The 13,146-nt window shown below is 52.4% G+C and overlaps 1 protein-coding gene across 2 annotated transcripts in view; it reads right to left on the bottom strand.

Annotated features, from left to right (window-relative positions):
* Positions 1–9,744: 9,744 nt before the first annotated feature.
* Positions 9,745–13,146, bottom strand: part of LOC113994953 (ALG9 alpha-1,2-mannosyltransferase) — a 30,715-nt gene continuing 27,313 nt past the window's right edge. For both annotated transcript variants that reach the window (XM_039385506.1, XM_027734516.2), the window contains one exon: positions 9,745–11,824. In XM_039385506.1, coding sequence (XP_039241440.1) covers positions 11,701–11,824 — 124 coding nt within the window. In that variant the 3' untranslated portion in view covers positions 9,745–11,700. The remainder of the gene's footprint in view (positions 11,825–13,146) is intronic.

Here is a 13,146-nt window from a genome sequence, read left to right as displayed (position 1 = left end):
TCTGGGGAATCAGGAGCCTACACTTCCACAAAGGCAACAGAGTTTTTTCCCATGGAAAAGGGCCCTGTAAGACCCGGGGGTCCTCTCCTTCCACAGGGAGAACACCCAGTCTGGTCAGCCCGGGGGACTCAGAGCGAGCCCAGGGGCTGCACAGCAGTTCTGGCCAGCAAATGCTGCCCGGGGCTGGGAACAGCCCCCAGTGCCAAGGCTGGAGGGGAGTGCCCAGCATCGCCCATCACCAACCCACCCCGAGCCGGGTGTGCTGCCCTCCGAGCGGGCAGCTCAGGGGCTGGGCCAGTGCTCCAGCCTGGCAAAGCCCAGGAACGCTCTCCCCTTGCTCCCAGCCCGCAGGCTGTGGCTCCGGGTGGATCCTGCCCGGGGCGAGGAGGGCACAACGAGCCCGGCTTTCGCCTCCCTGCCCGGCTCCGCTCCGAGCGGGAGCGGCAGCACATTATTATTAATGCAGCAAATTAGCAGTTGAGCCTCGTTAGCCCCGCTCACGTCACTGCAGCTGCATTAGAGGCTGTCGGAGGGATTATGAATTATTCACACTAATCAGGGCCCTGGCAGCGGGGTCCGGGGGCACAGCCAGGGCAGCGCCTGCAGCTCCTGCTGCAGGAGCAGCCCAGCTGCTCTCCTTTCTGACGAGCGCTTTCCTCGGAGCCGTTGCCATGTCAACACATCTGTCTGGGCCATCCTACTTGTCAAAAGTTTAAGGTAATCTAGCACAGAAAGCCGAGGAAGGCTCTGAAGTGCTTTAACCCTTCCCCGGGCAGGCGGCTGGAGAGGCAGGCAGGGTTCACAGAGCTGCCAGGGGGGGGGAAACAGAAACAGCAGCCAGATTTCCCCTGCCAAGGGATCCACCAATCCTTCTGGATGCAGTATGTTCACCACACTCCAAGAAAGCACAGACAACCCCCCCCCCAAACCCCTGGACCAGGAGTCCCAGTCCAGCACTAACTGCCCGGAGCCCCAGGCTCAAACCAGACCCCCAGTGGTCCCCACTCAGCATGTTCTGCACATCCTGCTCTGAACCTCACCAAGAAGGGTCCCCAGACCTCACCCCTCGCTGCTACAAGGCAGAGCAACCACGATTCTCCATTTCCAGCCCCCAGGTAAATCACCTTTTGCCAGCACATATCCCTGCGGTGCTAAGCTCCAGTTAAAAGCGAGCAAGACCCTGACCTGCTTCTGGAATCACGTGGCTTTAAAGCTTCACCCTTCCCAGTTTCACACAGGCCCTTAACCTCTAGCTCCAAGGACACTCCTGTGGCCCCAAAACACTTGACCTTGTTTTATTAATGTTTGCTTAAAGTAATCACATATGTGGAGAGAGGCCAGAGCTCTGATTGGACTGACAGAACAACTTATCCTAAATATTGACAAAGGACAATAACTGGTGCATTTGATACTCCACAGAGCAGGATGGACTCTCAAAGCAAACCCTCTGAGTGCCATTCACTTCATTTCAGCAGTTACAACTAAAACAGGAATTTGGGGGAAGGCTTTCCAAAAGCCACAATCAGGAAAGCTCACACTACCTACTTCAAAGAGCCTCCAAAGCCAGCCTGCTCCCTCAACGGGCATTTCTTGAGCTCCAAGAAGCCCCAATAACTCCCTTCTGACCTGCTCAGATGACATGATTTGACCAAGATAAACACACACAGCAACAGCAAGAAAACAAGGGTTCATAAGCAGCTTATCCATGTATCACCCTTGACTCAGAACTGGAGGCTGAGTAAGAAGTACAAAGTGGAAGAAATACCCAGGCATTTCTGTTTTATTTTGAACACGTTGCCTAGAGCCCTGGCATGACATATCCACATTTTTGTCTTTCCCTGGGGTATTTGTCCCAGAATACCAAGTCTTTAAAAGGGCTGATTTTTTTGTATCAACAGTTCTTAGAAGCCACAATGGCAATTTTAATTTTTATTTTTTTTTTCTCCAAAAGAATTAATTGTAAACTGCCTAAAAATAAGCCTGGAAGGACTCAGAGGGGGAAAGCAACGTCAGCTTCTGGCAGCATTTTTACAGCACTCAGTGTACTGAGGGGCCTCCATCATTCCCAGCTGGGTCACAGAGGGGATGGGGGAACCTGCTTTCCAGACCCAGAGACCCCCTGCAGAAATGTCAGAAATAAAGCAGCAAAGGGGAACAGCCCCAGGTTTCACCTGGGAACCAGAAGGACCTGCTGGGAGCTACTTTTAGGAGCTGCTTTTCCACAGCAACCCTTCAGCTCTGAAGTCAAGTCGGCTCCCTGACCTGGGGAATCCTGTTTGCCCTGAGCAGGGGCTGGTGCTGTCTGACTGTAGGATCCCTCCTAGGAGAGGCCAGAAGGGACTCTGCAGCCCCTGCCCAACCAAGACATGTTCCACACCCGACACAAACACAGCACCAGCACCACGGGCCGTGGTTACAGGGGGTCACCCATGCCAGGGTGCCTTTTCCATCCTCTTTGCCCAGCACATCTCACACAGAACAAACACAGCTCCCAAAAGTGCAGCTCCTGCTGTCCTGCCACAGCTCAGCCCTCACTCCTGGCAGGCAATGACCACCAGAGCACCTTTCTGCCCCTTTGGAGCCCTCACCCAGCCAAAAACCCCCCTGCTCCCAGCACACCTCCACCTGAGCATCCAACCCCCTGCACTCCTTGTCTTACCTGCACGGGACCACTGACCCCACAGGGCACAAACCCCCTGCCTGCCTCCAGCTCCACCCGGGGAGCTCCCTCAGGGCACCCAGCTGGGGGCAATTTGGGCAATTGGGGCAGTTTGGCACCAGCCAGGCACGTGCTGCCCACCTTGGGGGGCTGTGCATGGCCTGGCTGCTGCACCAACGTCCAAATTGTGTTCCTGGTGCCATGATGATGATGATGATGATGATGATGATGATGATGTTCCTGGTGAACAGGAGGCTCTGGGATGGGGCTGGCATGACCCAAACAGCAGCACAAGGCAGAGCTCTGGGAACAGGCAAGGTAGCACATAAAAAGCCCCTTCTTTATGACACTCAGAGTGCTGCTGGCAACGAGGGTTTGGTTCAGAAAACAGGAAAAAAGTCAGGCTGTTGCCCCCCCAGGCAACATTCCTGTGCAAAGGCTTCCCCCAAACCAGCAAGGATCTGGGTCCTGGTGGGTCTCACTGTACAGCAGCACAGAGCACTCAGTGGGGTGTTCTGGAGTGCAGGCAGCACGGGAAGGGTTAAGGGGCTGGCACTTCATTCAGGCTGTGTCTGCACAGGGAGAAAAATGGCCCAGACATTTCCCAGGAGCAGGGGCAGCTGCCAGGCAGGGGCATCTGCTGTGCTGCTGCCACGGGCACTGCAGCCCCCGGGGGTGTGGGGTCCGTCAGCTGCTGTGCCCTGGTTCCAGCAGTGCCCTTCTCCCTGGCTTGGAAGTGGGTCTCAGTCACAGGGCAGGCGAGGCCAAAGGTTTGCTGGAGGGATTTGCTGTGTCAGAGGTGACCCTGGAGGCGGCACTGCAGGAGAGAAATCTGCAATAAAGTGTTTTGTTTTTTTTTTTTTTTTCATAAACAGAAGATAAAAAAAAATCCCTGTTTTATTACAAAAGAAACCGTCCAAACTCTTCACACCAGCCCTGGGTGGCGTTAAGATATAACTGGGAAAAATGTGGCTTTTCTTCTTCCTTGGTTGTGAGCACAAGGCCTGAGTCATCAGTGACAAGCTCAGCTCCAGGCACCGAGGGGACTTCCAAGGTCACAAAAAAAAAAAACCAAGCACTGCTGTGGTGTGGGGTCATCCTGCCTTTCCCTTTGGGAAGACACCAGGTGCACTCACAGAAAGAAACCCCCATCAAAGCCAGGCACTTCCAGCTCCAGCTGCTGGGATCACACACCAAGACCCACAGTGGGCTGGGCAGGGCTTTATTCCTGAGCACTGCTGTAATTAAGCACAGGAGCTGCTCCCTCCCCAGGAATATCAGTCAAGTCCTGCAGAATGATACAGCAACCTCTGACACCTATAATTAAATATTAATAAATATTATAATAGAGTTTTTAATTATAGCATCTATACATACTTAAATCCACTCTTATTTATACCTGCTCATAATTGCTTATTAATCACACACCAAGTCAACCTGGAAGCACCTGAAAAATTCCACCTAAGCTCTGTAAATGATCACTGGCCAAAGGGAAGAATTTATTCCATATATCCAACCTAATTTTCCCTCCTTTCAGTCTGAAAGGTCCTTGTTGTGTTGCTCAAATTCAGACTAATCTAGGTTTTAATGCTCTGAGAGGTTCAGGGAAACACATTCCCAGTGAAGAGACAGAACCACAACAACCTGTCTCTGGGGCTGGGTGAGTTTTAATCCCCTCCTTCCCCTGCAAGGATACAAACAGTAACTGAAAAGGTCCCATGATTTTTCACACAGTTTCTAGGATTCTTATCAAGGCTTCCTGGGATTTATTCTCCCCACTCTCTGCCCCGTGTGGATTGTACTTTGGGCTCCACCAGCGAGGGGTAAGAAATCATGAAATTAAGGGGTTATTAATTATGAAACTGTGACTGGGAATAAACTTCCCAAAACAGTTAAAAGTGCAAAGGACAGAACAGAAACCAACCAAACTACAGCTGATGAATTGAGCCACTAATTACCAACCAGGGAGACAAATCCGGGTGGTACCAAAGCAAGTGAGCACCTTCCTTACAGCTGATGCCTCCTGCCTGAGGCAGAGCCATCCCAGGACTCCTGAGCAAAGATAAATGAGGGCAAACCAACGTGGAGCTCTCTCTGCACACAAGAGCTTTAAATCTTCCTCATCAAGCAGCTCTCCCAGTGGTTATAAATCCCAGGAGAGACACTCTTGGAACAGGCTCCCTCAGTGAGGAGTCACAAAGCACAAGGCACCATTGGGGATATTTTTTTTGGCTTCAGCTGCGAGGGCATGAAGATGGATTTCACTTGGCTGAGCTGCAGAAAGCAATTAAGGACCAGGCTGCCTTCCCCTGCGAGTGGAGGAGAAAAGTTTCTTGCTGGAGCCAAATAACTTTAACAAATCAAATGATTTGCCAGAGAAGATCTTCAAGCTTCTTGTTAGTGAACCAGAAAGGCAACAGCGACTGCGCTGAGGGGCAGGGCAGCAAATGTAATTCCTCTCTGGAAAAAAAAAATAAATGCTTGGGGATTATAGGAAATTGCAGTAATAAGGAAATTAAGTGTCACAATAATTGAAAATAAAGAGAGGACTGCTAGAGCAGGGACTTGCAGTGACAGAGCTCCAGCTAGGGTGGTGTCACCAAAAATCCATTTCCAACATGGCCAAGGTTGTCTCTCAGGACTCCAGGACTCCCAGAAAAGCTGTTGCTGGAGAGCATCCTTGTCACCTTCCCCCCTGGACTTCAGCGGGAGCAAGACTTCACCTCGGGGCTGAATAAACGATCCCGTGGCTTTCCCTTCCCAAACTCCAGCCTTCCCCGAAGCAGATGGGCTGAAACCCACTCCCCGCTCCGAGCAGAAGATGCCAACGTGACCTGGCAGCCTCTGGAAGGCTCCCACAAACCTTGGCTTTGCCGAACGCCCACGAGCGGCACAAACGGGAGCTGCCAGTGTGGGAGATTTTGGGGCAATATTCCAGCAAGGCAGGGGAAACAAACACCAAAACAAGAGAGCAACAGCGTTCTAACAGCTTGCCTGGGAGAGTAAATATTGACTGGTTAGCTGGAAAAAGCCAGCTCATCCTCCTCTTTGGTGAGGGCACGGAGGAGGAGCCCTCCCAAGGCAGCAGCTCACTGGGCTCACAGGACACTGCAGGGAAGTCTCTCAGCAAACATTTTGGGAGGGTGGTGCTGGGTGATTGACCTGCACAATGGCTCTGTCTGTTCATGGGCAAAGGAGTCCCAGAGCCTGGGATGTCTGCAGCCTCCAGGGAGCAAAGCCAAAATCACACAAGGAATTCCTGTGACAAAAACCACCCAGGGAATTTCCACGGCGCTTGGGCGAGCAGGGTTGGGTCCTCCAGAGCATGGTCACGGAGTCAGAACAGATCACCAGGAACAGCAAGTGCTCCAGGAGAGTAGGAAATGAACCTAGCTCCTCTTGGGGACAAGCTGGACACTGCTCTGCCCTCTTTTGTCAAGGAGTCCTCTCAAGAGGTTGAACAGCTCAGCTTTTGCCTGCACTGGTTTTCCCTCGGCAGAATTTGCTGTCCAAGCACCATCAGCACCTCAGGCAGCTGATGGAGAGGACTGGCCAAAGCTATTTTAGGGCATGGAGACCCAGCACAAAAACACACCAACCATTCCCATCACTCCACTGCCAGGCACAGAGTCCAGGGAAATGCATCTGGGAACTCAGCAGGAAAAGTCACAGGATGTGCTGCCATTCCAGAGGCAGCCCCCTTAACCCTCGCACTCTGGGCGAGCTCCCTTCAGCTTTTCTTCCCCTGTGTTCAGGAGAAAATACCTCCCTGTCTGGGTACCGTGGAACACGTGCCGTGGCCAAAATTCCAGGGAGTTTTTATGGTGTAAAAAAAGAAAAATAAAAAGGGTCCTGCAGTTAGTTCTGCCTCGTTCTCCAGATTTTCATGAAATGCAGAAAGCAGACCACCCATTTCTTCCCTAAATTACTGTTCCCTCTCACCTACCTGTGGCCAAAAGGAGTGAGCAAGGATTGCATCTCATCCTCCACAATGATCCCCATCTCCAGGCCTGTCATTGCTGGGAAAGGCAAGCACAGCCCTGGATGATTCCACCCCAGCTCCCACATGAGGACAAGTATTTATTTTGGACTGCCAGGGAGATAATGTGTTTGTTAGCAAACTCTGCAAGACAGAGGCCAGGGAGCCCTAATGGAGAGGAAGCAATTAATCATTAGTTTTCCGTACAGACATGGATTATCTGTCAATAATTTCTCCTCTGGGGAAAACGAGATCCAGAAATAATCCCAATTAGGCAGGAGAGGTTTAACAATGGGAAGGGAGTTGCTGTGACAGGAGGCCCTGGTTGAGAGCACAGTTCTCACTGACCTTGACCCATTGAGATGCTTTCCTGGGATGGGCCAGGACACCTGAGGGACTGGTGGGATGCCCACACACACAATTTATCTGTATTGCAGCCTGAGACAGCCCCACAGACAGGACCAGCACAGGAAAAGGACTTGAGGGAAGCTACTGAAAAAAAGGAGGAACAGCTCCTGGGAAGCACCACGGGAGCACAGAGGAGGGTGGGAGTTTTAGTCTTGAAAGCCACTGTCTCACCTGTAGCAGAAGCCCCAGTTCCTCCCTCCATCCCCAGGACTCTCATCCCGAAGGACCCCGTCTCTTCCCAGTTCTCCTGGAGCACGATGCCCTCTCCCGGGAGCCTGAGGAAGCGGCTGGAGGAGCGTTTCCCAGCCGGAGTGGGGTTAACCTGGGCTAATTCCCACCGGGGACCCGCTGCCTTGGGGCTGGAAGGGAGGAACAGGGGCTTAAAACCGCTGTCCTGACCCACCAGAGGTGCCACCCCGACCACCAGCCTGCAGGGGATGCTGGGCAGGAAGCACGAGAAGCTGGAGGATCCCAAAAATGCTTGGAAGCTGAGAGGAAACGATGGAAGCTGAGAGGAAACGAACATGTTTTCTGCAGGGCAAGTCCTCCAGCTCTCTCCCTCAGATGCCCCAGCCAACATAATTTCTTCACACAAGCACAAGCTCTGCTTCCACACGGTTCCACCTCCCGTCCTCTCACATCTCCTCCACAGTCTCTGTGTCTTCTGCCACCCTCACTGTGGCTGAACAGCTGAAAAAACCTCTTCCTAATGCCACTTCTGCACAGTCTTTCACCTCTGCCACTCCTTGGAACTCACCAGCAAGGCCTGAGGCAGAGATTCATAGCCCTGCATCACTCCCCTTCTTCATGGGAGCTCCTGGTTTCTGCTTGGTACCCAGTGGAACTGGCTCAGGCCACGTTTCTGGTCTGTCACCTGGAGAAAGGAAGAGAAACCAGCCCTCCCCATACCCCTAACAGCAATATCTATTAGAAGAGAGATGAACATTCCTTGAATCATTAAAAACCACCTCATTTATCCCTCCTCCAAGCCTACAGCGTGTCCTGGCTATTCAGTCCCTGCCCCAGTTTTACACAGAGAATGACATGGGGTGTCTGAGCAGCTCTGGGGCTTTTTTGTGCAGCACAGCATTACCCAACAGGGGTAGGGAAGAAGAGGAGCCCTGGGTTCTGACAAAAAGCTGAACCCAATTCCCTGGGGCAACTCCTGAGCTCACAAAATAGCAAAACAGCCCTGCAAGGGTTGATAAAACACCCCAGAGCTCCAGAACTGCTGCAAACAGCTGCCAGAGGCACAGAGCAGGGGGCAATGGCAGGGGATTCATGCTGGGTGGGTTTGGGATGGGGAGAAGGCTGCCTGACGTTGGAGAGAGTGTCCCATTCCCACAGCTGGAGCTTGGGAGGCTGGAAGGGAGAGGAGGATGAGCTCAGGTGGGAAGAAGCAAAGACAGCAGGGGTAGGCAGACTCTGGAGGAGCAGAGATCCCTTTTCCTCACCAGCTTCCCTAGTGAGGAGCCAGGGAGAAAATAATGGATATTTATAAGCAAACCTGTCTCTAAGGCAGCAGTTTCCAAAGTCTAATAATAGGGTTTGGGCTTGTTTATTGTGTGATTCAGCCAGCATTGCATAAAGCTGCTGGAAAGCTCCTGCCTGTCCCGAGAGCACATTCCCCAGAAGCTGGGAAGGGAGGAAGCCAAGGATGTCAGGGATGTGGGAAGGCACCTGTCCCCAAAACCAAGGCGAAACCCCAAGTCTGCAGATTGTCACCACCACGCCTCGACCAGTGGTGTCAAACCAGACCTGGCAGTGTTGTGGGCAACTGCTCCTGAACCCACCACAAACCCCACATCCAGTGGCCCTGGATTTGTTTCCTGCTGACTCAGACACGTGTTGAAAGTGCAGCTTCCCCAGCCAAGGCAGAGGGGAGGGTTGAAAACAGGAAAGGTCAAAACAGCCTCCTGCTGGTCCAAGGGAGAGAACAGGGCTGGGCTGGGCTGGGCAGCACCTGGACAGTGTGTTCTGAGGCAGAAGGATTGCAGGGCTCAGCTCCCCACCCTGCTCTTCACTGGCAGCCTCTCCATCTCCACCCAGGGCAGAGCAAACTCCCCAGAGAATCCCCCTCTGCTCATCCAGGCAGGGCAAGTGCCACAGCAATGGCACTGGGCACCAGCCTGGGCTGGGGGGGACACAGAGAAGATCGACCATTCCCAGGAAAATGCTTTGTTTCGGATGCAGCTCCACCCTTTGGCATCACCCTCTTCACATCCATCACCTGCATTCAAAAAAACAGGGACTTTGATCCAGGCAAACCTGAGCCAGGCAGGCAGTGCCTGCAGTGTGCTCCTCGGGATGGGATGCTCCCACTCCACAAGTCTCTTTTATTTCCCAAAAACCTTCTTGTTATCGATGGCTTTTTGCTTCATCTCAGCTCTGCACAGAGTGCAACGGTCCTGACTTGTGAGTGATGGGGAAATGAGGGCAGCCTGAGCATCTCCTGCCCCAAACCTCCCCTGGGGCTCAGGCCTTCAGGTGCAAACACCATCAGCAGCCACTTCACCTTCTCATTCCCAGTGGTCTCAGCTGGGATTGATGGATTGTCCCTGCTTACTCCCAGGAACCAAACATTTGCTGCATCCCTCTGGAAAGCACTGATCAACTCCTGACTATTGTCAGGTTATCAGTTCCCCACCACCACTCCCAAATCAGGAATCCAGCTGGAAAGGAAGGTGGAGCAGCCAGAGTCATTTAAAATGGATATTTACTGCACTGTCTTTTCACATTAAACATGTGGTTATGAGCTATGACAACATGGAACAGTCACACAAACAGCACCAGAGAGAGGTGCAACCAGTCCTTCAACTGCATTTGTTTCTTTATTTGATTTAAGGTCGGGGATTTGTTTCTTTATTTGATTTAAGGTCAGGGATTAGCAAGGGAAGAGGCAACAAGCAGGGCGAGAGTTTTGGTTTTGATTTGCTGGCTCTGGAGAGCCCTGTGTGAAACTGCTCTGAGGGGCAGAGCTGGGGGGACACCTGGGCAAAGACACCACAACACTGATGTCACCCTGGCTCTGACCCCCCAGACCAGCTCATCCCAAACACCAGTTTGTGGGCTGAAAACCTCAAAGCTCCACATCTGACACTGATGGAAGGTGATGTTTGCACAGGGGGACATTTCCCTGAAGATGGTCCAGGCTGAGATGCCACACACAGTTCCCTAAGTCTTCAGAGCTGGAATCTGGAGCCTCAGCTCCAAACTGCTCCTGCATCCAGGGGGGTGCAATGGGAGGGAGCTGCATTTCCGTGCTGTGACCACCCCATGTTTGTAGACTGCTTTTAGCAGAGCACAATGCCCCTAAAAAACCTCCTCAAGGCAATGCAGGGCATTCAGAGCCTCTTCCAGACTGAACCCAGGCCTTGCTCCTCATCCAGCTCCTCCTGCTTGGTCCCAGCAGTGCCGTGTTGGATCCCAGCCTGTCCTTCCCCCCCTGCCCACGAGACCTGCCCAGCCCTGAGTTTTGCTCCTGGACCAACACCCGTGTTCTCAGAGGCTCCTGCTTTTCTCTTTGCATCCAAACAGCTCCCCAGCACCTAAATCCCTGATCCACCTGCTCTGGCACTGCACACACCCCCCAGTCTAACCCCAGAGCTTGGGTAGAACTCCCTCTCGTGCCACCCCATCCCCAAAAATTCCAGGGATGCGAGTGAAAACAACCCCCTTCATCCAGCCTGGGACACTGCACGTTGGAAAATGGAGACATAACAAGCACAACATTGCTCTGAAGCACATGAGACCCCTGTAACACACACTGTCTATTCTGGGAAACAGAATTGCAAAAAAAATTATATATATATATATAAATTAATCCTTCTGCTCTCTGGAGAATCCCAGAATTTTTAAGATGCTGTAGTCTAGAATTGAAAGGATGTTACAGGTATCTTGAAAAAATTACTATAAATAGCAGACAAACACTTGGTTTCACAGATAACACAAACACTCTGATCCCATTAAATAGATAATTGCCTCAGTTCCTAAGTTTGGGGGGGGGTTTTTCTCCCAAAAGCACAGGTTTATCCTTGAAAGTGTCTCCTGGACAGAGCAACTTCAGGCTGTTTCTCTGTGGTGCACGATTCCTAGAGACTCAGTGCATCTCAGTTCACTGTCAGGCAGGTTTGTCCTCTTCCCCACCACTTTTTGTTTTTAAGAAAAAGGAAAATTCCTAAACATTGTTACCTGAAAAAATTCCCTAGGTGAATGAAAGCACTGCTGGAGCAGAGGAGGGACACTGGAGGGATGGGCAGGAGAGAGAAAGAGAGAAGCTGAGGTTTTCCCAGTGCCAGATTGCAACCTGGAGCAGAGCCTCATCCTGTCATTATTCCTTTTTAGTTTCCATTTTTCTCTTTTCCAGTGCAACCCAGGGAGCAGCAGGGATAACACATCCACGGGTGGCTGCTGCATTTTCAAATGGCTTCTTACCAACGTGCTGCTGGGGGCAGAGCAGAGCCCTGACAGTGGGAACTGAGAGCAGAGGATGCACCTTCCCCCCGGCTGGAGCTGCAGAGCCAAAGCACCCCGGGGCAGGTCTTTGCCAGAGAGTTCTCAGGAGCCCAGTCTTTCAAAAAGGGAACTGGAGATGGCCTGGGCAGTTGTCCAAGAGTGTCAGCAGATGCTTTTGGTTTGGCTGCCCAGGTGTGTTCTAGCCTCCCATCTTTTTCCTGCTTTGCCTGGACCTCCTGGATTTCAGGATGGTGTAGTTGGAGTACCACGTGTACTGCTCTGACAGGAGGGGGATGTAGAATGCTCGCAGCAGCCTCGAGGACCTGGAAAACAGAAAGGAGAAAATCATCCTTAAATGCCCAGCTTCCTCCTTGTTGGCAGGACCAAAGCTGGTCTGTGCCATCACCACAGAGCAGCAGCCTGACCAGTTCTTCCACCATCCACCATCCACTCCAGTAGGATTAAGGGGGAGAGAGGGCAGGAAAGGTGGTGTAATTGTTGAAAGAAACTTAGATCCCAGATATCAACATCCAAAAAGCAGCCAGGGGGCCTTTGGGGTCACCCAGACAGGCAGGTCCTGCTCCTCAGGGCACTCTGGGAAGGTGCAAAGCTGCATTTCACAGTCACACGATGTGCTGAGCTGGGAGGGACCCACGAGGACCATCCAGTCCAACCCTCAGCCCTGCACAGGCCCAGCCCCAAGAGTCCCAGAGGATCATCCAAACCCTCCTGGAGCTCTGGCAGCATTGGGGCTGTGCCCACTGCCCTGGGGAGCCTGGGCAGTGCCCAACCAGGGGGCACTTCCCCCTCTGGGGGAAGAACCTTTCCCTGAGATCCATCCTGACCCTGCCCTGACACACCACAGCATCTCCTCTTTTCTACCCCACCTTTCTGGCTGCCCATTCCCCCCGACATGCCTGAGGAGCAGAAGCTTTGCTGGGCACTGGCATTTTGGAGTTTTGCTCTCGTGCTGAGGGTATTGAATTAAGGAGGGCTGGAGTGCTCCAAAGCCCAGGGTGCTGCAGGCTGCCAGCTCCCACCCCATGCCCTGCCAGTTCCAGCAATTCCAACACTTCCAACAATTGGCCCAGTGGAGCACTCGAGCATGGAGGGCTTAATGGCTGCATGAAATTAGTACCTTTCATTTGGCTGCTAATTGCTGGAGCTGTGCTGGCTGGGCACATTGTGAATGTTGTGTGTTCTCTCACTGAGTAATCCAAGAGTAAAACCCAGGTTTAAATGTGCAGTGGAGGAAGGTAATGAACTGCACTGAACCCTGCAAAGCTTCACAAATTTGAGCAACTTACTGAAACCAGGGCTGGGGCAGTTTTGCTTCCTCAGCACTGCATCTTATCTCTTTATGTCTTTCAGCATGACTTGTTGGAGGATTTGATCTGCAGGGTGGTCAGGGATGGCACAGAGACCCAGGTCACTGCAATCCACCCAGCTCTGCTGGCAGCACAGCCAAGGTTCTGCACATCCAATTCAAGCCACTTTTTTTTCAGGAGAAAGCTGAATTGTGTTTTGCTGTAAGGCAGCACTGGACATCTTTCAAAAACACGGGCCAAAGAACAATGGCAGGAACTGCCACTGGGAGCTGCATCTCCCTGGAGGCTCCCAGGCTTCTTAGACAGCCCTGCTGTGA

The sequence above is a fragment of the Pipra filicauda genome, unplaced genomic scaffold (genome assembly GCF_003945595.2).
Source record: "Pipra filicauda isolate LSUMZ 115617 unplaced genomic scaffold, ASM394559v2 scaffold416_size611912_pilon, whole genome shotgun sequence".
Taxonomy (NCBI): domain Eukaryota; kingdom Metazoa; phylum Chordata; class Aves; order Passeriformes; family Pipridae; genus Pipra; species Pipra filicauda.
This window is presented reverse-complemented; position numbering and strand designations above follow the sequence as displayed.